Here is a 25353-nt window from a genome sequence, read left to right as displayed (position 1 = left end):
AGGTAACCAACTAATTACAATTTTCAAAATTATTACCCTCCATATCCGCTCTGTGCCAGAAACCATGTTAAAATGTAAAAAGTGTTCATCCTACCCTGTTCTCCCCTGCAGTATAATTAATAAGAATGCATTAGAATAAACTCGAGGCAAAAGTTGGATTTAATTGCTGATCTAGGATCAGTGTCATTACCCCAAATGTAATACTGACCAATATAAGAGAACACATAATTATTAAAAAAAACAAACTCAGTTTTGTCCCATTTTCTTCTGCTTTTGATAAGAGCTAGTTCATGCATGCATTTCTGGTTGTATATATAACGTGTATTTATCATCTGCTGGAAGAAGAGAGAGACCTTTGGGGACATTTTACCCCCCAGAAAGTCCCTGCTCGGGGGGGTGTAGTACATTCTAAAAGTATAGGAACTTTGGGGGTGGGGCTTGCTGAGCTGAAAGTTTCTGATTGGTCGGTTCTGACCAGCAGACCAGCAAGTGGTTTGACCGTCTAGATCATGGATGTGTAATAAGATCTGGATAGGGAGCAGGCGCACAGCCTTGCTTCTAATTTTGCCCAGTGGCAACTCGTGGTATTGCAGCAAAAAATTCCCTTGCATCCAAAAAGCATTTTTCCCCATAGACCACAATTATATAAAACCTCCATGGATCAAAAATTCGTAATAGTCCTGTCAACAATTTTTTTACAGACGTGTCTTTTATATTTGCAAAAACTTTCCTTGAGCTGAGAAAGCAATTTAAAAATCTGATGTATCACAATATAAAGTCTATGGGCCAAACTAGAACAGGGGCGGGGCCAGCAGGAGAAACACTACTGAGCATATTCAGTGAGCCGCATAACCCAGAAGCTAGAAACTTTTTTTGGAGTATGTGCCAGGCGAGCAATTCTGGACTGTATAGGCGCCATGTTTGGGTCCAGTATCCAGTTCTAATAATACATCCATGGTCTGGATGCATTGCTGGGTCACAGGCCTTCTCTGGCGCAGCAGCAACAACGAAAGACTCAGCTACTGCATTGTTGGAAGCCATGGTGGAAGACATGGAAACGGATTACCAGTCGGTTGAAGGTATATAATATACGGCCCACATGATGCTTGTTAAATGATTTAACATTAACTGATGTCATGCTATTGTTATCCTAGCCAAAAGCTAACATTAGCTACATGCCAACTGCTAATGGTGTAGAATCATGGTGTTCTTAAGGCAAGGGTTGGCTAAAACGATCATACACAATGATATTGTGTTAATGTTGTCGCAGTGAGACAAAACTTAACGTTTTGTTGTTTTTTCCCCCAGCGTGTTTTTCAGATACAACAGGCGGGCACACTGAACTGCAGGCTGCAGACACTAATGTGTTCACCCCTGCGACCACCAGCAGCCCTCGTCCTATGTCTCCTGCTTAAGCACACAAACGCTGTATTTAGCATTTATATTTTTGCTGATAAATAAATAGTTTTGGAACCGTGTGTGTGTGTGTGTGTGTAGTGGCTGTTCTTGTATCGTAAAACAATGAGTGAACTTATGAGAGGGGGAGAGGGGCGAGATGGAGAGGGGGTAATGGTAATCGAAATTACCAACATTTTAAGATTACAGAATTTTACATCATCAACAAATGTTTAAATACAACAAATTTGTATAATTACAGTAAGACCTATTGTAGAAATGCTATCGTGCTGCTGTATCTCATAGATGATATTTGACATTACAATGCAGAAAGTCTTTTGGCATGACAGCTTCCTAAGTGGGCTGTTGCTCCTTGCGGAGGTCTGCTAGGTCCTTATTCAGGAACTTTAGTGCCTGCATAAAACTCAGTTTTGCTGACCTGTAAAAGTAAATGTGTTCGAGAAATGATCGCTAAATATACTAGTGTTAGGGCCACATTGAGGGAAAAAAAATCTCCAGATTTCGAGAAAAAAGTTGTGGAATGGGTTGCGTCGACTCATATGTTATGCTTATAGGTTGATTGGATTACATGTGCATGTTTTAGCATTTCCTGACAGTCCATAGGCTACTGTAGCCTACAGTTATTTTGACTTGTAACAAAACTTGTGTTTGGACTGCAGTGTCACGTACCCTCTGCTACCCCCTCGCTGACAGGCACCTTGCAATGTTTGGGACAGCATGGTTCCCACATCTTCTTTAACATCAAATTCAAGGACTTTTCAGGCCCAATTCCGTCAAAGTCAAGGACCCAACACAGCATAGTTTGAGACACGGATCAAGGCTAATTACTGTTGCAACACTGATAATTTTTAGAATATGAACTTGCAGGCTTTACAGAAGTTCAGACAACAATTAGAGACAGACACTTGAATGTGTTAAAGTGATGTTACTTGAAGTAGTAAAAAAAAACAAATAAATAAATTATATATGTACAGTCTCTACTCCAGGATGCTTCCCACTGAAAAGTTTAGTGAAGCAGCATTTTATTAGAGGAGAGTTAACATTTGTGTGGACAATAAGCCACACAATAGTGAGATTTCTGATTTCAGAAGTGTCTTCAAACAGTTTTGGTACTTAATCACCTCCGCTTCCCTAAACTTTGTCTCATCTAGGAGACCGTCCCAAACAGAATCAGGTGTCTGTCAGACAGCATGAATGGGCTATTACCATATCAGCAGAGTGCACAGCAATAACGTAATGCAAAGTAGACTATAGGACAGGTAGATTCTGGCTGCCTTTCACATCATTTGTATAAAACCCACTGGGCTTTAATCACATTCCAATGCCGTTACTGAGCTCTGGTCTCAGCTGTTGGGAGAAAACCAGGTCCGTATTCCAGCTGCTGCTTCAAAACATATCTGGTTATTGACTCACACATCATATGACTGGTTTCATTTTTCTCTGATAATAAGATACTTACTGGTGAACCCTATAACTTCAGGTCATCAGCATAACTCATTTGACACCTAAACGGACTGTTCTCATCCATTTACTACGACAGTATTAATCCCCAGCATATCCAGCGTATAAAATCTCAAAAAACTTGACTGTAGTGTTTGTGTCCTGACTTTCTCAAAAATCACGTTATTCTCGTAATACAATTATTCTCTTATTATTATAATATACAAGAGAAACTTTAATAAAGAAGTTTGACTACACAATATTTTCAGTCAGCATTAAGGTAAAGAAACCAAGACAGATACGTACTAAACATTTATTTTAATGGGGAAAAATGTTCACCCACCAATTCATAACCCATTAATTCAAAAAACACTGCTCATAACTGGCGGAACGGACTTTAGAAGAAAAACTGCGAGTGAATTCCCTGCAGCTTCCTTGTCTCCCTCTTCATCTCCTGTGGGTAAATAAAAACATACTCCTTGTTAGAGGACTCCCCTCCTCTTCATTTTCTGTGGATTACCACTATTTTGTTGGTTGTAGAAATCCACAGTAGCCGATTTCACTTATAAATCAACTCAAAATAAGAATCTTTCTTCAAAGAGGGTTTGCTTTATTACCGTTGCAGACCTGTTGCCAGTAATTGACACGTTTCACGATATTTAAGTTAGCCAGTTAGCTAACATTAAGCAGGGTACCACACAAACAGCACATTTAACAGTTACGTTAAATGTTCTAATGTACAGCTTCCTAACGCAATATTAACACAACATTTCACTGCAATACAACTTGTCTGACTCATCCAGAGATTTGAATGATGATTAGATTACTGTAGCAAGGCAAATTAACACTTAACATAATGCCGACTTTTACCTTGCACCATCAATGCTTTCCATGAGAAAGAACCACTTCCTTCTTCCTAAATCGGAAAACATGACGTAAAATCCTAAAATAGTATTGTGGGTGGGGCTGGACCGTACAACCTCGCCTTCCTGCAGGCCGCAGCCAGTACCTTCTCCGATTATCTAGCTAACGTTAGCCAATAACGCTAGGCTATCTAGCTATCAAGTTATCAAATTGGTAACATTACTGTATGTAACAGGATAGTTAATGTTAGCTAGCTTGCTAACAATTCTTATTTCCTCCAATTTGATCTTACCTCAGGCTTTCCGACAGGCAGGTAAGTTATTTTTTGGTTTTCAGATGACGCCTTCTCCCCACACAGCAGGTCACAGAGCACGCACAGAGCGATGCACAGCATCAGATGTTCACGCTCCATTGTCTTTATGGAAGTCGCTTTGAGTAGGCACTCGGTACCCCCACCCAACTGACAACACTACAGACTTCACCAGCAGATGTCAGTCATATTTAATTTGTTCATGTATGGTGTTGTGGATGCCTACTACTCCTACATAGTAAGGATAAATGAATGTAAATGGAGTTATATGTAGGAACACAGTTCAGAAAAGAGCTCTCTTCACAGTCCCTGTTATTTTCTTAAAGGAACTGGAGTTTTCACTAGAACAGCCTGGATTTTTGGGTGGAAATGACGTTGCAACCTGAAATGGTTACCTGGTCCTGTTTGTCCTTCTTGGCCAAGGCAGGAAGGTTGCGGGCAATCGCCATGACAACGGCGGCGGCCTGTGGTGAAGACAGGAAGGGGAGGAGTCTGGAGATAAGCCGCTTGCCCTTCCTCACCGACATGATCATCACACACTGCTCATCACTCACTCTTATCAAGAGAAAGAGAAAAATTATTAGTGAGTGTAGATGGGCATATCCTGTATTTGAATGATCTCTTCTCATTACAAGTTACAAGTTGTACTGAGTTGGATAAGAATAAGTATTGTCAAGTGCAGCTATTGTAGTTCAGGCATACCTATTTAGCTATTTATTTTATCCCTTCCTCCTACCTGTCATCCCACTCCTTCTCCCTCAGAGATTTGCACAGCTGCACGGTGTTGGTTTTATGCTGCTCCAGCAGAGCCTCCCTGTCCTCCTCTGGCGCCTGGACAAAACGTTTCTCAAAATCTTGAACCTCCAGCAGCAAACTGTACATCTGGAGGACAGGGATGGATGGAGGGACAGAGATAAGGGTCACAGAGATGTATTTAGGATCCAGGAGTGTTTCCTGCAGTTTTAATGAACATGTGCTCCACATGTACAGTTGTCCTACCTTCTCCACAGTGTAGAGGATCTGACGCCTCTTATTCCAAACCTGCTTCTCTCTTTTCTCCTGGAAGTAGATAGACAGGCAGACGGTCAGGCAAACTGAGCAAGACTTCAAAACTGAACAGAAAAAATACCTGAAGTAGCACTTACTAAGAAACAGGTACAGAATGAATACATCAAGAAATATTCAAGAAAGAGCAGAGCAAAATAGGAACATTAAGACACTCCACAGTATTGTGCTGTTTTCAAACTGTCAACACTTTAAGGTAATAGTGAGCACCCCAAGGTGGAAAGTGCCCTATGCCGGTCTTATTTTCAAGAATGACCACTTCACCACTGTTATGTGCAACAGAGGGTTTCTGCAACTTTCAAACTCTTTGGTGGGGTTTTTTCAACTGCTTACAGAGCGTTGCAGTGATCTAAACTCAGCACCTCCTTCAGCTGCTTCACAATAACAGCCTTAAAGTGAAGAGAATGGTTTGTGGCGGTGAAGCAGCTTCAGGAAGTGTTGTTGACAACAGCTTCTTACAAAAAAAGAACGTTGTGTATACGCCTTCAGAAGAAAAGAAACAATGCAAACAGACCTCATCATCTGTGCGAGTGGTCACCACAGCATCAATCATCTTGCGGGGGTTGTTGACGCTGGAGACTGTCAGCTTACCCAGAGAGCCGGCAAACTGAACTGTTGACAAACGTCAAAAATGTCAATAAATGTCAAAATTCAACAGAGTAGAAGTCTCCAGTATCATGTGTGATACATGTACTATGGAGTGTAGATAATATTCTGGTGTCATCTACCTGGTCTGTAGGTGTGTTCAACCTTGGCGACCTGTGGAGTGATCAATTTGGTGGTGTGTTCCTTCTTGCTGCTGTCTCTCTCTCTTTCCTGACGTTTCTCCATCTTTTCATAGTAGTTCTGCATGTTCACACACACACACACACACACGTCAGTGATCCTCAACCAACTTAGAAACTAAGTAAACAACTCTCTGCAAGGAATGATAATATTCATTATTGATTAAACTCTTAATTAGCATGGATTAATGATTTAGACTTCAAAAATGGTGACAATTTCCACAGCCCAAGGTGATGTCTTCAAATAACATGTCTTCTCTGACCAACAGTCAGTCAGAAATTTACCATGTTGACATAAAAACAATAAATATAGATAACAATAAAACAACTAAACATCACATCTGAGACTACGTCTACATTAAGCAGTCTTAAATTTTAAAAACAATCCACACTAGCGTTCCCAGGTCGTATTTGTAGAGACCTCTGTGCACACCTGAAACACCTGAGCTAAAACAGCAGTTTTAGTCCGGGCAGAAGGCTGACACGCAGAGGAAAAATATGTTTGCAAATTTAACCAACTTAATGCGGATGTACTCTGAGAAGCTGAAAGCAGCAAATGTGGCATTTATGTGGCTTTTTAAATGACTTCAATGATTAATCGATTGTCACAATTGTTGTCTTTTTGACATCTGTAGAAAAACTAATTGATTAACTGAGTACTTGTACTAGTTAAACTAAAAGACACTTGTGGGATATTTTCTAACGCTACAAAAGACGGCTTCAAATTTATCCATCAGGATCAAGCACAACCTCTGACAGTCTCTAATACACCACCATCAACTGCAGTGTGAGAAATTACCACACAGTCCATACCGGCAGTTAGCCCAAAAAGGAAAAAAAAAAGATGTATATCCACTATGTGAAATGACAAAACATCTTGGGCTTGGTCTGAATAAATATTATAAATAAATTCTATAATCATTGTAAATTTAATATATTTGGGTTTTGGATTGTTGGTCAGACAAAAAACAGCAATTTGAAGACGTCACCTTGGCCTCTAGGAAAATGTGCTGTGCATTTTTCACTATTTTCTGACATTTACAGACTAAACGACCAAAAAATAATCTAGAATGAAAATAATCTTTAGTGGCAGCCCTAATTATTTGTACTTAACTCACTGGAATTACATACATCCCCATCTGAACTGATTAAGGTCAATGAAGAAAATAAAAACACCCAACCAAAACAAGCCAACCATCAAGAGGGACAGATATTTTGAGCCCCCCTACATGAACACAGCTAGCAGGGTAACTACATCGAAAACCAACCTGATAGTAGTAGTCATCCAGGTAAGGGTCAGTACTTTGCAGCTGCATCATCTGGATCTTGGTTACCCATTCCTTCTCTTTCTGAGTCATCAGGTTACTGTAGGGATCCCTGCTGCGCCGGTCCCCTCCAGTCCTGCCACGGTCCCTACAGGGAGGTAAAGAGACAAAGATGACTACTGATCTACTCAGTGGCCTTTTGAATGGAGAGTGTCTTGTAACTGAAAGGTGGCAGCTGCCATCTCTTAACTTTTCTGTGTGTGACGTGCATTTAACCTGCTCAAAGACGTGTTTTGGTTAATGTTTGCTTGTTGGTTAGTGATCCAGTACCACGGTGCTGTGTGACATCGCAGCTCTATTATTGTTGATATGTACACAAACATTTCCTTACCCTCCTCGGTTCTGCATGCGCTGGGTAAGCATCCGGCGGTGCTGGGGGTGGAGGTGGGTGGTGTTGTGCCGGATGGGTGGCGTGTGGTTGGAGGGGCCATGAGGGGGCGGTGGGCCCATTCGGTGTCCGTGTGGAGGAGGAGGGCCCCCGAAGAATGGCCTGAAACCACCACCACCTGGTAACAAAGGAGGCGCTGGACCGCCATGGGGAAAACCAGCCACCTGGAGATAGAGAGACAAAGGAGGACCCAGTGTGAGAGAAAGATTCATGAGACTATTGTGAACTATTGAAATATTAGAACTGCTGTCAGTACTACTGCTCTGAGAAGCAGCTTCTTGACCCGCGAAGTTCTGCCCTCATAGTGGGGTTGCCAGGTTTGCATGTCGCAAGTCTGAACAAACCCAAGCCAGCTTCCTAGCTAATAAGATACCATCTGTAGCAAAGCTGGGCTGAAGATGTCTCACACTAACAGAATCTCTGAAAACAAGTCAAACTCATGTCAATCTTCTCATCGGAGTACAGCTAAGTTGGCAAACAATCGCATTTCTAAAAATGCCAGCATAGTCATTTCCACTAGTATTGAAGTAAAAAATAAAAAAACACCATCCTCCTTTATTCTCATGGGCTCTCTTAAGTGCTGTAATTGTTTTGTGCGTTAGATTGTTTCTTGTACAATTATTTCAGTCTTATGTATTCCATTACTTCTGCAGCAACCACATTTCTCAGGAGGAATCATTACAGTTTCTTATTCTCAAGGCATTACCTATTACCAAAGCTGTAATGCGTATCTAAGAAACAGGGAGTTATCTGCACCATACCAATCTAAAAAGACTGTGTGTCTGTCTAGGGTACCAACCTGAGAGTTGAGCAACTGGGCCCGTTGAATCTGAGACAGGACTGGACCAACTCCGGGAGGGAACGGACCGCGACACAGCGGAGAGTTCTGACCAAAAACAGCAAACAGAAACTTCATACCCCCGGAATAATGAAAATGGAAGTTGGTTTGTCTCTCTCGTCTTATTCTCCCCCAATCTCTGTACTTAAAGGAAAAGTTGGACTTTTTGGGAAATACACTCATTCGCTTTCTTGTAGAGCCACTGTCAATCATGTCTGTACGGTAAATATTAAGCTAACACCAGCAGCTGGCTAACAGAGCTCAGAGATTGGAAACAGCTAGCTGGTCTCTGTCCGAAGGTAAAAAAAAAATAAAAAATAAAATAAATCGGTACCTCTAAAGCTCTATAATTAACACGTTATATCTCGTTTGTTTAATCCTTTAAAAACCGAAGTGTAAAACTGACAATTTGTCGTTTTACGGGAGATGTGTCAAATTACTTTGACACATATCTCTAGCAAACAGGATGACATTCACCGACGGCAGTGGCCAATGTTTATCTGTTGTGTCGCATCAATTTTGCGCTGGCTAAATTTTGTGTTGATTTGTATTTGTGGTTTTAGCAGGCTAAAAAGGCTTTGAAGCAGTTCTTATTTCTTTTTTTTTTTAAAACAGCATCTTTTTCATGTAAAAGAAGGTTATATTAAAAGGTTGTTTCACAAATTTGTATGATTGAATTTATGCTCATTCAAAGATTTAAGTGATTCAGTTTTGTTTTTTTTAAATGAAGATTTCTTTGTTTCCCTGGCACAAAAGGGGAAATAAACAAAAAAAATAACAGTTTGGCCAAAGCCAATACCGATGTTTTTTGTTGTTTTGTTTTTTATTTATTTAGTTGCTGTTTTTTTTTTTTTTTTTTAAAACAGTATTGACCCAGAATTTCACAATCTGTGCACCCCTAGTTTTGCCGTTAAAATTAACAGGAACCCCAGGATGTTCTTTGATTTAATGTGCATACAAAGCTATGTTGAGGGGAGAATAGGAGAGGAAAAACTTACAGCTATATTGAGGAGGGTGTTGGGTGACAGACGCTCTGGGAAAGGGGGAGGATATCTGTGCTGGACCGGGGCTCTCACATGAACTGCTGTGGGATGGTGGATCTACACAAAGACAAATACAGATGTGCGCACGCGCACACACATACACACACACACACACACACAGGGTTAACAGAAAAAGCTAACTACATGTTAAGTAATATCACAACATGATCCAGCATGGTAACTACAATAAGACTGCTAGACACACTATGATGGGGCTAACTAGCAACCCAACTAGATACCTATGTAACTTCATGGCTTCACAAAAGGAGATTACTTTTCTAAATAGTGTATCTGTTATACTTTGAAAATTTCCAACTTTAGGACTTTTGGCTTCTACAAACAAAGAAATAGAATTCTGGATAGACATACAACAAAAATGGGGGGACTTTTTCAGACATGAGTTTTAGGGCACAAACATGGTCCACGCAAGTATGTGATCACTGACACTTCAAGCTACGGAAGATCGATTTTGTAGGATTTGGGGGTCCTCCACCGAGAAAATTTGATGTTAAATTACTAAAAACTATGCATTTTCCCATCATTTTAGACTATTAGCATTACAATATTTATTTAAGAAAAACAAAGACACAGCTCCTCTCCTGTGGAATCAGGTCCCAGTTTGGGTTTGGGAGGCAGACACCACCTCCACATTTAAGAGTAGGCTCAAGACTTTCCTCTTTGATAAAGCCTATAGGTAGGGCTGGCTCAGGTGAGTCCTGAACCATCCCTTAGTTATGCTGCTATAGGCCTAGACTGCAGGGAGACTTTCCAGTGAAGAGTGCCTTAAAAGCCACCAACAGCAAAATTGCTCTCACCACTGATGTATGTGCAAGTGTAGCCACTGAAGCATATTACATGCCATTACTTTGGAGACGATTACCACCATGCCACTGGAGGACAGACAAACGGCATCCAACGTCGCAGAGTGGTTTGAGGAGGTAGCATCCATGTTTGAAATTGCTCCTAGTAAAATTATCGCCATTGTACATGACAATTAGGGATGGGGATCGTTACTTTTTATTGATATTGACACAATTTTTGAGAATGCTTAACAATCCAAATCTTTATCGATACCACTACTGATACTTTTCTATTTGTTTGGTGGAAAGACAAGACGACAAAAATTTCTAAATAGAACTGGTATTGCTTTTATTGCTTGACTGTAAGTCTGTGACTGATTTCTGAAAAGAACGAAATATGCCTGGCCTTCAATATAAATAATAAATAAAACTTTATTTATAGATCACAAAGTGCTTCACAGAGAGAGAAATAAAATACCACAGTGAATGATAAAATAGATCTAAAAAAAACAAAACAAAACAAACAGTTCAGGTAAGATCAGGATATGCTTTCCGATAAAAAAGGTGTTTTAAGAAGAGACGTAAAAGAAGACACTGACTCAGACAGCCTAATTTCTTCGGGCAAGTTGTTTTAGGGCCTCGGGCCCTGATGGCAAAAGCTCGGTCCCCCTTAGTTTTCACCCCGGACTCAGGAACAGACAGAAGACCCCTGCCCGAAGATCTCAGACTACGTGAAGGTTCATAAGGGATTAAAAGGTCTAAAATATAATCTGGAGCCAGGCCATGAAGAGCCTTAAAAGTAATCAATAAGATCTTAAAATCAATCCTAAAACAAACAGGGAGCCAATGTAAAGAGGCTAAAACAGGTGTGATGTGATCATACCTCTTGGTCCTGGTTAAAAGCCTAGCAGCTGAGTTCTGTACAGTCTGCAGTCATTTTTTGATTAAGACGCGTGAACAGGCTGTTACAGTAATCAAGGCGTGAGGAGATAAAAGCATGTACAAGTTTCTGCATCACTAAAATTTAAAATAGATCAGATTTTTGCAATATTTCTGAGGTGATAAAAACATGATTGGACAAGCTTAGTGATATGTTGCTCAAAACATAAATTGCTATCAAACAGAACAAAGATTTCTTGCAACAGGCTTGATATGTTGTGACACTGCCATCTACTGGTAACCTATTTTTATTTGTTGGGGCCCAATAACAAGGATTTCAGTTTTATTTGAGTTGAGCTGAAGAAAATGTATCGACATCCAATTTTTTATGTCAGACAGGCAGCCATGCAGAGAACTCAGCGTACTAAGGTCAGTGGGCTTGACAGAGAGGTACAATTGAGTATCATCTGCATAGCAATGAAAAGAAATCCCATGTCTACGGATGACATCACCCAAGGGTAGCATATATGAGGAGAACACTATTGGTCCCAGAATTAAACCTTGAGGCACACCATAGTTGATATGGGTAAAGGATGACATGAAGTTATTAATGGTGACACAAAATTTCCTATTGGACAAATATGATGATAACCAGTCTAGTGTGGTGCCAGATTTGCCCACCCAGTGCCTCAGTCTATCTAAAAGAATGCCATGATCAATTGTGTCAAAGGCAGCACTTAAGTCCAACAGCACAAGAATTGAACACATGCCTGCGTCTGCATTCATTAAAAGGTCATTGGTGACTTTGAGAAGGGCTGTCTCAGTGCTGTGGTACTGACGAAAGCCAGTTTGGAACTTTTCAAAGGTATTACTGTTTTCCCACAGCAGCAAGAAGCTGCTAAGGTTACAAGGTTTTCAAGAACCTTGGAAATAAAAGGCAGTTTGGAGAGTGGACGATAGTTATCCAGGAGGGTGGGATCAGGCACAGGTTTTTTGAGGACTGGCTAGACACAAGCAGTTTGAAAGTAATCTGGGATGCAGCCAGTAGACAGCTAGCTGTTAAAAATATATTAGCAAATGTAACTTATCGACTGGGGTTGGAATCTGGGGTTGGAATCTGGGGTTGGAATCTGGGGTTGTGCTGATGGGCAGAAATAAGTGCAGAGGAATGGCATGTTCTTGCACCCTTCACCATCCTATTATAAAAAGGAGTAATAACTCTTTCATAGCCACAAAATGGACCTGGAGACCTGATTTCTTCCATCTGCGTTCTGCTCTTCTGCATTTCCATTTACAGCTTCAAATATTGTCATTTAACCATGGCTGTTTTCTAGTCTTTGAGTTTGGTCTATTTTTCAGAGGAGCTACGAGATCTAAGGTTGAACAACACAGGTAGTTAAAATAATCAACCAAATTGTTGGTGTTGGAGGAATCAGGAAACACATTGCCAGGAGAACTGAATAGTGAACAGAATTTTGAGGCACTATGCTCATTAAGTACTTATAGCGGGATAATTCAGTACTAGCAGCCTGTAATTCACAATTAAAAACAATGCATAAGTGATCAGGTACAAACATTTCCCTGATTTCCACAGATGGTATTCTCAGATCCAGACTAAAGACTAGGTCTAAAGTGTGGCCAAGGGAATGAGTTTGGCCAGACACATGTTGAAAGTTAAGAGTTAGTGATATTTAAAAAAAGAAGACTTATCAACATGAATATTAAAATCACCACAAAGAACAATTCTATTATAATTTAAAACAAGTCTGGATTAAAATTCAGGGAGTTCCAACAAGGAGCCAGCTGGTTTAGGGAGGCGATAAATAATAGCAAATATGGCTGCCAAAGGCCGCCAAGTTTAAACATGAGCACTTCAAAGGAAGAAAAATCATTGCAAGCTATGAGGTTACATTTTAAATGCATAAATATAGACAGTAACAAGGCCACCACCATGACCACAATCCCTAGGACGGCTAAAGCAGTCATAATCTGGAGGGCACACTTCAGCAAGCTAACAGTGATCACCCGAACGTAGCCAGGATTCTGTTAAAAACATGAAATCTAAATCAGTAGAAGAGATAAAATCATTTAAAATAAACATTTTGTTAGAGAGGGATCTTACATTGACAAGAGCCACCTTAAAAAGCCTGTGCTGGGTTAGAACTGAAGTTGAGACTGGAGGTTAGGTTCTGGCCTGGATCTTTATTTAAATATTATTATTATTATTATTATTATTATCATCATCACTGTGTCTGTTTTTTATTAAGTACCTATGCAAAATTACCACAGGAATTTTAAAAGTAGCGCTAGAGGGATCCGGGCTCAAAATAGCAGCACTATGATTAGTCCACAAGGGGGAGTTAGTTACAGCAGAGGGTGCGTGGCTGTTTATGGTTGGCAGAGAAGAGAAAGAAGAAGAGCGAGGGGAAACAGGTGATGTAAAAAACACTGCAGCAACAAACACTGCTGACCCTGGGCATTTATTTGAGAAGAACTACACAGGGCCCCTTCAATATAACATAACTATGAGAAAAGTAAAATATATCAGCAGCAAAAAAAATTTTCAACAATAAAGATGGGGTGAGCTTGAGCTAAATGAAAGAAGTTGGCGAATGTTGGGTCAAAATGTTTATCATTAAACACAACTCATTACTAGGCCCTCTAAATGTTCTTCTATCAGACAGAAGGCAAGTGACACATTTTTAATTTGGCAAAATGTGCTAAATATTGAATACACTGTTGTTTATGTTTTAATAAGTATTTTGTTTTTACACTAAAAGTGTTAATGTCTGTATTGTCACTTTAAGAGATCGCATATTTTTGGATTATCATCAATTGCTCACATCATGAGACAAAGTGGGGAACTTTGTCTCATGGTGTGAGCAGAACCATCTGCAGCTCAATGAGACAAAGTCTAAGGAGCTGGTTGTAGACCTACGAAGGGCCAAGGCACCAGTGTCCCCGGTTTCCATCCAGGGGGTCAGTGTGGACATTGTTGAGGACGACAAGTACCTGGGAGTACACATGGACAATAAACTGGACTGGGCTAAGAACACTCAAGCTCTGTACAGGAAGGGCCAGAGCCGCCTCTATTTTCTGAGGAGGCTGAGGTCCTTCAACATCTGCCGGACAATGCTGAGGATGTTTTATGAGTCTGATGCAGTGCTATCCTGGCCAGTGCTCTCCTGTATGCTGTTGCATACTGGGGCAGCAGGTTGAGGGCAGCGGACGCTAACAGACTCAACAAACTGATCCGTAAGGCCAGTGACATTGTATGGGGGGAGCTGGACTCTCTGTCGGTAATGTCAGAGAGGAGGATGCTGCCCAAACTACATGCCATCTTGGACAGCGTCTCCCACCCGCTCCATGACGTGCTGGTCAAACAAAGGAGCACCTTCAGCCGAAGACTCATCCCCCCACAATGCACCACAGAGCGCCACAGGAAGTCATTCCTGCCTGTGGCCATCAAACTCTTTAACTCCTCCCTCTAAGTGTCAGTGTGTATGACCCTAAGTCATTAAACTGGACATTGATCATTAACATCTGCAATACTTAATAGTTGTGCAATATTCTGTGTCAATACTACTGTGCAATATACTCTTCAGTTTAAAATTCCCTATTTATTGATAGATATTTATTCATACCTCTATTACTGCTGTGCAATATCCTCCGTCTCATTATAATCTTAATAGCTACACTTAACAGTTCATGCACTATTACCTTATACCGTATTATCATCATCATCATCAACCAATAAACCCACTTTGCACTTCACACTGATATCCACTTGGTGCTTAACTTTATCTGACCTGTATTATAGTGTATTATATGTTTTGCTTAGTACTTCAATTCCTGTGTGCACTGACGTGATAGTGAACTGCTGACCAAAAGAGTTTCCCCTCAGGGATCAATAAAGTATTTCTGATTTGGATTAATATTGTCAATGAACGAGACTTGCTAGTTGGGGTAAGTTGGGGTGCGCACACCATGCATACCTTGGAACGTACTGAACACTTAAATTGTTTTTTGTTTTGAGATTTAAAAAAAAAAAAAAAAAAGATCTATGTGCACATTATAAAAAAACTACTATTTGTACTCTTGATGTAGCATACATTTGCTTTTTTTATTTGCAAGTTGTTAGAAAGGGCATTGTACAAGAAGACTAGGAATAAGTGTTTTTTGAATAAAATGCTGGAAATAAAATTGAGCTTTTCTCTTTTTATCCGATTAATAATTGATTAATTGAAGTAATAATGGACAGATTAATTATCAAAATAGTTGTTGGTTGCAGCCCTAGTTTTTTTATATATGCACATGTACACACACCTTAGAATTCACAAAGGCAGTGTTTTTCTGCCCCTCCACCGCCCACCAAAAAAAAATCGTCAAGCATTGGCAGCTAGATAGGCATTGCTGAATGATTCAATCCATCGTCAATTCTCAATTAAATTGACAGCTGACCCAAGCCTAGTATGCATATTTATGACACTTCCAATCTTCATTCAGACAGGAATGCAATTGAAAACGTATATACTGTGGTCATGGAAAAGCTCTGTTAATATCTATGTCGCCCCCATGAGGACTGACGTTGAGTATGTTCACTGAGGTCATTTGTGCTGGCTGGGTCAGACGATGTCGTACTTGCATGGACCATGCTTGTGCCCTTACTGTTCATTCGGTCCTTTAAAATTGTGAAATAATGGAGGAAAAATATCAGTGAGGAAACACTGTAGAGTGAGAACAGTTGCCTACTATTCACCTGATGATTCAGAGTGTGGCTCATTGGCTGTTTAGGTGGGGTCCCAATAGGCACTGCCCTCACCGGAGGGGAGCCAATCACAGGGGAAGAAGAGCGTGGAGGTGGGACCCTCTCTGACAAATCCCGTCCTTCATCATTCCTACCCTGAGGAGGTCGTTTAGGAAGGCCCACCTCCTTGATTATAGACATTAGTGGACTATCCTGAAGAGGAAGAAGACGGTAAATTTTTATTTATTTTTTTTAAAATATATATGACTTTTCTAAAGAAAAAAAAACGGCTTGGTTAAACCTTTTCCACACTGAGCCTACTGTATAAAATTTGGAGAAATATTTTTTTGCGTATATACAGTTGGTACACCTTGCAATGGACACTATATTTTCTATTTCTGAGAAGTTAATAGAAATAGCGCCAATTCATAACAAGTTCTCATTGCACTTGTCCTGTAGAGCAGGTTTAGACTTTACTCTTTATATTATTTACAGAGACGCAACAATTCCCACCATGAGCAAGCACTTTGCTACAGTGGCAAGGGAAAACTTTCTTGGTACATTGATTTAGATGGTCACCATTATGCAATTATTTAGCAATGCAGAGGCGAGTGGCTTTTACACATGACTAACCCCTTGAGACAAAGCTGTGATTTGTGATATTAGGATATATAAAAAAGTTTTTTTTAACCTGTGTTTTTAGTTATGCCCTATGCATTTTTATAAGCTATTCCCAGGTAGGGCTCTGCTTGTTACCTTGAACATACATGCAAGCTGAAGATAAGCTGTTAACAAGACATGGATGCCCAGTGTTTTGAAGAAGCAGAGGAATGAGTGTCCCTCACCTCCATGTGTGTAACCAGTCCGGGGGTGACACTGACTGGCCCAAAACCCATACTGTTCTCCCAGATACTGTGAGAGTTCATCTAAGATAGATAATGAGAAAATTAAAAGGTCCTGAAACAAAAGGATTTTACACAAATGAAGTTTACATAATATTACTGCAGGGAACTGGTTGCTCAGCCAGCCAGTTATATAAAATATATTTGACAGCATGAGCTGAAATCCAAGAAATTGTTTCCATCTTATTCTACCTGTTGGTTTTCCTCTTTTTACAGCCATTAAAACTCTTATTCAGAGTAGAGCTCCAGACTGTAGATAAGTATACTGTTTTCCAGTAAAAGCTGAGAAGATGCTCATTAGTAAAGTGTGGAAATATAAACCATAAAGGTATCTTTTATTATTATTTTACAGTCCTATACAATGGTTCACATCATAAAAGCTGATGTGGCCTTATAATAAATGCACCACTGAGTGACCAGAAAAACACTTGGTATAACAGCAAGCTTTTTCTCCCACGTGTCCCATTGCATAATCTGACACGGAATAAATATAAGGTGATTGCATTAATACCAACTGCTTTACAGGCTTTAAAAAAAACACTGGTATACAGAATAGTACACAGAGATTGTCAGTTAAAAAACTAACCTGGCCCATAGGAGCAGTCCCTCTGCGCAGCAAGTGCTGCTGCTGTTGGTAGCTGAGCATGGATGAGGGAGAAGGGCCAAGAGGAAGGCCTGGAATAGTGCAGAGTATAGCAGAACACAGCAGATTTCAGTAAAACAGTGCCAAAACATAGAATATAGTAGAGTAAACCACATTGTCACAAAGTAGCTAAAAATAGGCAGCTGTGTCTGAAGGTAGACAGAGCTTTCCATAAGCGCCGGCTGCTGGCCAAACAGCCGACTCCTCATTTACTATAAAGGAAGGAATATCTGTCTGTATGAATTTCCCTCAATGTACTTTACACTTGACGGGTGTGTTGCTGAGGACCCAAGGGATTGCAGTGTCAAGTGTGAGCTCTTGAGATCTACAGAACATATTTATTAGTAATATTTATTCGTACATACTGTGTGTACCTTATTGAGAGGGGGCTCGCTCTGGATCGATGAAGAAATAGAGACAGGAGATGCTACACTGAAGCAAAGTCTTCTAAGTTTGCCATTTTGTTTCACTAAACTCAAACATTTAAGGCATCAGTGACGTAACTTAAATACTGTAGATGTTGTGAGATGCCATCTTGCAGTGGTGTTTTGACCCATCCCAACAGTAGAAAATGCCAGACCTTCGTGATGCTTTTGGACGTTCTAATGAAATGAAACATGCCAAAACCGAACAACAGGGAATAACATTTCACAGGTGACAAGTTGTTTTACATTTTGTTACTGTTATGAACATGTTGAAATTTGATAAGTTATCCTTATTTTAAGCTAACATAAGGTTATGTGACTGCCCTGATACTAAGTTAAGCTAACTTATGTCAGGTAAAGATCATCAATCTTTTATACAAGATTAGAGCTAAATTTGTATTTGTTATCTAAACTGTCATTTCCCTGGTGCTTTTTTCCCCCCAGTTGTACAAAACTGTAACATTGGTCTGTGTAATTGTTACACTGCAACTCTGCAAAGACCTTGCTGATACACTGGATATACTGTATAGTTTTATTTTTTTATTTTTTATATGTGACTTAAAATGAAATTTTAAATTAGCAAAATGTGAATATTTCACTATAAATTTAATAAAAAACAGATTTGTGAAGCATGCCTGAAATGTACTCTCTTAACTTAATATCAAAGATGTAATTACAACAAACACTTAAATCTTTACTTAATTCCAAAATTATAAACAAAATTAGGCTACATCATGGCAACCATTTTACATGTAGTAAGAAAAAATACTTGAACTTACCCTGTGTAATTAGTTTCTATCTTAATTATATTATAGAAATGTTGGAATTTACTAACATGATAATAGACAGATTAAACTGTTCATCTGACAAACACATGGTACGTTAACATTGTAAATAACAAACAACATTGTTGTTAGGTGTGCCCCGCGAGTGCGGCCTACCAACAGCACAAGCCTGTACTGCAGTGACTGGATACTTAGTTAAAGCTAATTAGCATCAAGATGCCTCCATCTCCACGGACGACTTTCACAAACTTTTTCAGAAAATTGCAGTCATGGAAATCAAAATCCACCGGTTAGAAGTGAATGGATATGGTAACAACACTACTTTACCATGTACTCAAAACAGTGGATAAGAGCATGCTAACACACGGCTAATTAGCACCAACAAGACTACCAAGAAACTGGAGGGCTGTGTACCGTGTAATAAATCTAAACGTGGTAGTCCTCCCTAGAACTCTTTGTAAATCATTTCCCTGGGAAATGGGAGGACGAGTAACAGGCAGAGCTCAGCGCCCTGAGATTTGTGATGTGACTGGCTGGCCTGCATTATCATCCAGGCAGAGCGCTTCTTCAATCCCTGTTCTTAGTAGGACACACAGCTGCAAAAGGGAGAGTTAGCAACAAACCTCCCCAACAAGCAAATGTGCAACTGGAGAACAGATATTTCATATTTTTTCTCTCTCACCAAAATACCTCATTCCTCACCATATCATCAACACCATCTTATTCCTGAAGATGGTCTTCCTCATTGCTGTGCTGCTCTGAGTCTAAGCCCAACAATGCGTCCAGCACCGACATTGGCCTCCTCTTTGAAACTTGTGGCTGGGCACTGGCCGAGTCATCCTGCTCCACACTTGCCTGTTGAAGCGGTTCCTTCTCACTTCTTTTGACTTGAAGTGCAAGAGTCTGAAGTTTGACTTGTAGAATATCATCCAATGACTGGAACTTTAGCTTGCAGAACCTGGGATCAAGGGCAGCAGCAATGACACACACATTTTGACCATCTTCTCTGAATGTGGTCTCATCCTCCCACCTTGAAGCTATCTGCTGTTCTGCAGCTGTTTGGAAAGAGTTGACAGGAGCAGAATCGAAGGATGTTTTCGGTGTGGACTTCTGGAGGCCAGGGAACGTAGAGTAGAGAGTGATATAAGCCTCTCCACTCAGAAAGACAGTGGCTTGCTCAAAGGACTTGAGAACTTCCTCCAGCGAGGAACTGAAGTGAAGGAACTGAAGTGACCAGTAGACCCTACTGGTCACTTCAGATCCAGGTAGTGCTATCCTCGCTGTGTGACCTCTGGGTCTGAACGAACGCGGTCACCGGCCACCACTGCTCCAAGAGGCAACTCACCATGTAGTAAGAACTGTTCCGATCGTGGTCAGACTGTATAAAGTCAGCTTCCAATCCTGATTAATGAAGTGGCAGGTGGCTCCTTAGCATGCCTCGGAGGCAATACTTGTCCAAGCGTCTGTGGCGAGTGTGATTTTTGATGTAACATTTGAGTTCGGCTTTCACTCTCTCAAGAGTAGCATCATATTTCTTCTCCATCAAATCCATAAAGTGAGGCCTGGAGGGAAGTGTATACCTTGTGTGAAATGCACTGATCATCTCATGGAAACCTTGACCCTCCACAATAACAAGGGCTCTCATGTCCTTGATGCGCATATGTAAGATGCTGTCAGAAAACTCAACAGCCATCTGGAGTCTGTATGGATTTGGGTTCCTTTTGTGGAAAAAGTACACATCATGTTGTTGTTGTCCCCTATTTGTCAGATTCCTGATCAGAAAAATACTGGACCTCAAATTAAAAAGGATTGCTGTGACACAGATTAATTTAATCACTGTATGTCATAGCAACCCTTTCCCTGAACTGAAGAATCAGTATTTTTAGTTAAGTACTTGACTTAAAACATAAAATGGTTATGCCATGGATTTCATCACTGGCAAATGTATTTTTTGCGTCAGAAATTTTGCACGTCTAATTAAAAAAAAAAAAAGTATTAAAATATTCTTTTACAAACATTAAAATAGGCTACACATAAATCACCAGCCACCCACCGAAACAAATTATTTTCTCTGATTTAGAGACCCGCACCGGCATCGACTTTTCTCTCCACCTTTAGCGATCCCTGTAGGCTATATAGGTGATTTCTTTATTGTGTGTTGTATTGATGTATGAGTGTTTTCTTTAATGATTTAGTTAATAATTAGTCAGTCATTTTTAAACGCTTCAATGCGCGCAGTAACATGCAGTCACAGCAAATATCGGACATTAAGCAGCAAATCTAAAAACTGTAGTTCACCGGACAGAGGAGAGAACTAGAGAACTCTCTAGAGGAAACAGAATTAAACTTTTAGCTTCTGAAATAATAATAATAATTATTATTATTATTTTTTTTTTTTTTTTTTAAACACACAGCTCTGATGGAGCTCAGGTTTTATCAGGAGGACGGCTGCTTTACTCCAAACAATGAACCTGGAATGTTTGTGACATTTTGGACGTGTAGAAGAACACAAGACATTAATTAACATTAGATCCTGACCGATCCTGTCGACGTGTCGGGAGATTTAAATGAAATCAAGGAAGTTACACTGCTGTGCCTTGTGCGTTAATGTGCACAGCGTCTCTCTTAATGGGGATATAACTGCGATCTACGCATCACTGGAACAGTGCTTTTGATGTCGGAGCATCGACGTTCCGAATTGAAATGTTTAAAAAGCACAACGTCTCCAATAAACACGTCCTGTACCGTGACAGGTGCGTCTGCCCCTCCCCGCAGTGTTTCTGCTGCCAGGTAGCAGCAAACTGAAGCAGTGAGGAGTCAGAAATTCTAATAAAATTCAACACTGCTCATAATATAGCCAAAGAAGAGCTGCCTTTTACTAAAAGAGAGACTTTGCATTTATAATTTGGAACTGAGAAATGCAAGGCAGTCCTTCTGTCGTCATCTCCAAAAACTATAATAATGTATGTGCCTTGTTTGCTAGTGTCGACAGGCTAACAAACCCTCCCTGTGTCAGTAGCCTCTGAACTTCTATCAACCAGGGCCTACAATGAATTAGCCTCCTTTTTCACTGACAAAATTCAGGAAATTAGACAGGCAGTCAGTGCCTCCATATCAGGTACAGGATATGTGTTGTCCCTGTGTCCAATTAAAATTCAAATAGCACGGCAAAATTTGATTCTATCAACCATAAAAACCTGGATGGCATTATACAACATCTGAAATCCTCCTCCTGCTGCCTAGATATTTTACCAACAGGCTTTTTCTAAAATGTTTCTAATTGCATGACCTCATCCACTTAAACACCTTCGTCTTAGTATTATTGGATCTCAGTGCTGCAATCGACATGGTCGACCACAAAATATTACTAGACCGACTGGAAAACTGGGTGGGACTTTCTGGCACTGTACTAAACTGGTTTGAATCCTACCTAAAAGACAAGATCTACTTTGTGCCTATAGATAATTACACATCTCAGTGGACAAAAATTACCTGCGGAGTTCCCTAAGGCTCCATTCTGGGGCATCTTCTGTTCATCATCGTTACCATAATTATGCCGACGACACACAAAATTACATAACCATATCACAAGCGGACTATGGTCCAATACAAGCACTTTAAGTGCATTGAACAAATCAACAATTGGATGTGTCAAAATTTTCTTCAATTAAATGAAAATAAAACTAGTAAAAAAAAGTAGTAGTTTTTGGAGCCAAGGAGGAACGATTAAGCCAGCGCTCAGCTTCAAATTGGTAATGTTAAAAACCACAAACCAAGTCAGAAATCTTGGCATAATCATGGACTCAGACCTGAATTTCAATAGCCACATTAAGACATTACATAAGTACAAAGTCAGCCTATCAACTGAAGAATATATCAAGAATTAAAGGATTTATGTCTTAGCAGGATTTGGAAAAATTTGTCCATGCATTTATCTTCAGTAGACTCAACTATTGTAACGGTGTCTTTATTTTTAAGTTACGTTTTTTTCCTCCCCATGTCATATATTTTAGATTATTCCGTCTGAATAATTTTTTTCTCCTGCTTTGTGTATAACAAAGTGAACGTTCATTCTTAAACTCATACCTGCTTTATGTTTCGAATAAAACAATATATTAACCATCATTGTGGCATGTCTTGATAAACTTTACAGTGAAGGTGTCAAATAAATAAATAATAGTTAGCTGGCTACCTTTTCCTCACTGGCTGGCTACTCCATATCCTTGTGGAAAGCCCAGGTAAATGTGTGTATTTTCCTAAACAACATCTGCTTGTTATATGCTGAGAAACTACTTTGTGTGCTACAAACCAAAAGCACTCGGTAACAATGTACCACCAACAACCACATGGTGACAAAACAGAAGATACAATCTTAGCTAAACAAAGACGCCACTGCACTGTTCAGACTGAACAAAGTGCATTTTGAATTATTTGATTCATGTGTGTGATCAATCTTTGGATGGGTATCAAATTAAAAGAAAAACCTGAATATTTACGTACATCATCAAAACACCGAATAGGGGAATATATTTAGAAAGAATTATGTTAATCCCCCCAGTAGAGTTCTAAAGAGTTGGAGAATCTATGACAAGGAGTACTGAAGTTGTTCTGGAGGCTCATGGTGGAATATCACCTTACTAAGAGGCTTTATGTTGGTTTTTATTTCAATTCAACACTCATCTGCAGTACTTGATAATGACTAGTAGAATCCAGCATACTTTTACACCCCTTATGGTTAAGATATTTTTAACAAAGGCTGACAAAGCCTACAGACAGGAAACGACAAACACTGATGTTCACTTGCACCACCATGTTGCACAAATTCAATTATAATGATTATTAGTCATTAGAAAGTAGATAAAAGTCTCATACTTGAAAAATACTGTTCACGTCCGTTTCACATCATTAGTAGAAGTGAGAATTAAGAGATGGTAATGGATGATGGTTAAATCTGGTTGGTTACTGATGTCACCAATACAAACAATTATTGCATTCATGCTCACCTGAGGTGGAGGGCCCAGTAGGCAGCTGGTGCTGGGGGTGATGGGGATGCTGGTATGGTTGAGTGGGATGTGGGATGGACGAAGGCTGGGGCAGGACTCTGGGCGGGTCCAACCCCTGCAGAGCAGACAGGATGGATCCTGAAGAGCTGGGGGATGGACTGGGCCTCTCGGCCGCCCCGACCCCAGCAATGGCAGGGTCGGCCTCCAGGATGAGTCTGGCCAGGGACTCAGCCAAGTCACCTTCCCCTCCTCGATCCTCAACATCTGAAACGACAGTTTTACTATGGATGTATAGGTGTATTATTGCTCTCCACATTATAGCTTAAACAACCAGTCAAGAAAAAAATCTGTGACCAGCAATTCTGTTCAGTTATCCAATCAATTAGGTTGGCAACCCGCGATTTTAAACTCTTAAATAAAAATTTTATGAAGTAATTTAGATGATCCCATAACCTGAAAATGTCAAGAAAGGTAAGGAATATTGCGAACCTGGTGGAGGCAGTCCAGAGGAAGACGGGGAGAATTTGAGTGAAGGGAAGGAAGGTGGAAGGGGGAGATGGCCCACAGAGGAAGGGAGATGGGCGGAGGACGAGTCCTCAGCTACTCCATCTGATTCTCCTCCCATCCCTGCTCCTAGCCCGTCCCTCTCATCGAGCTCAGCGAGGCGTTTGTGTTCCTCCTGCCAGTCGTCATCTGGAAAAGCCGTGGAGCCAGACAGAGAAGTTGTTTGTTCTATGGCAATGAATCATCTGTGCTGCAATCTTACGCATAGTTCTGGAGACAGATTTGGGGTTTTTTGGCATATAACATTGACAAGTTGTCGTAGAAAAGGTTTCAGTCGTAGTCATCTGAACACTGTTTTCAGAATCAAGACGTTTGGGTCCCATCCGGACAAGTTGTCTCAGAGGTGATTTCACAATCACAGTGGTCATGTAGTGTGTTCGTGAAGGTGACTAACAACAATAAAGAACATCTATAAACGCAATACAATCATCATCAAAGTGGACCCTGGAGGTCCTGACTCACTTATATATGCTGTTTTACTAAAATCCTTTTAATTCAAATCAACGTAATCAAAAGAGATACATAAAAGATTAACTTGTGTCACAAATAATGATTGGGCAAATTAATAAAAATGGAGGTGCAGGGACAAGGTTAAGCATATGAGGGAGAATTAAACACAATTTAAACCTGAATTCTAAGGGGAAAATCCCTGCTGTTACAGTTTGTGTCATCTCTTCAGTTGCTGACGTTACGTATCGTATGCACTTGTTTTGATTAAGAACAAGTTACTGATTTCCTGCATTTTCTAAAATACCCTATGACAACCCCCAAAGAACAGATGTGAACATCTTGTGTTCAGATGTGAGTTATGCTTGTGGGTGGAGGACCAACAGTGACACTTGAAAGCCTTCTAACTGAGTTAAAACAACAACAACAAAACCCTATGTACTCAAAACACTACATGTTGTACAACTGCACAGCAATCTGGTCTATCGATGTTGATCGAAAATTTTTGAGATTCATAAAAACAATCTGTTTAAGATGTATTTTCATGTCATTTTTTTTTTAAATAGTTGAGTGCGAGTTCTGTTAAACCACCTTCTTGAAACTGAACTCCATTAAATTGTGTAATTATGAATGCGCATAGGGGCATTACTTGTGCATGTCCTGAAGTATAGTAATTGAATGTAA

General features: G+C 40.1%; 1 protein-coding gene across 5 annotated transcripts in view; it reads right to left on the bottom strand.

Moving 5' to 3' along the window:
- patl1 (PAT1 homolog 1, processing body mRNA decay factor) overlaps nt 1-25353 on the bottom strand; it is a 30834-nt gene that overhangs the window by 3274 nt on the left and 2207 nt on the right. The window contains exons 3-16 of one of the 5 annotated variants that reach the window (XM_044189688.1): nt 24148-24351; nt 23659-23922; nt 17389-17477; nt 16746-16826; nt 15913-16113; nt 9430-9531; nt 8393-8479; nt 7537-7757; nt 7149-7293; nt 5824-5941; nt 5610-5707; nt 5030-5089; nt 4767-4912; nt 4426-4585 (exon numbers count right to left, since the gene is read on the bottom strand). In XM_044189688.1, the coding sequence (XP_044045623.1) occupies nt 4426-4585; nt 4767-4912; nt 5030-5089; nt 5610-5707; nt 5824-5941; nt 7149-7293; nt 7537-7757; nt 8393-8479; nt 9430-9531; nt 15913-16113; nt 16746-16826; nt 17389-17477; nt 23659-23922; nt 24148-24351 (1976 nt within the window). The remainder of the gene's footprint in view (nt 1-4425; nt 4586-4766; nt 4913-5029; nt 5090-5609; nt 5708-5823; nt 5942-7148; nt 7294-7536; nt 7758-8392; nt 8480-9429; nt 9532-15912; nt 16114-16745; nt 16827-17388; nt 17478-23658; nt 23923-24147; nt 24352-25353) is intronic. The other 4 variants (XM_044189690.1, XM_044189691.1, XM_044189689.1 and 1 more) reach the window with 4 other exon arrangements.

Source organism: Siniperca chuatsi, linkage group LG3, assembly GCF_020085105.1.
Source record: "Siniperca chuatsi isolate FFG_IHB_CAS linkage group LG3, ASM2008510v1, whole genome shotgun sequence".
Classification (NCBI taxonomy): Eukaryota; Metazoa; Chordata; class Actinopteri; order Centrarchiformes; family Sinipercidae; genus Siniperca; species Siniperca chuatsi.
The sequence above is the reverse complement of the archived record's forward strand: the minus strand, read 5'-3'. Positions and strand labels throughout refer to the sequence as shown.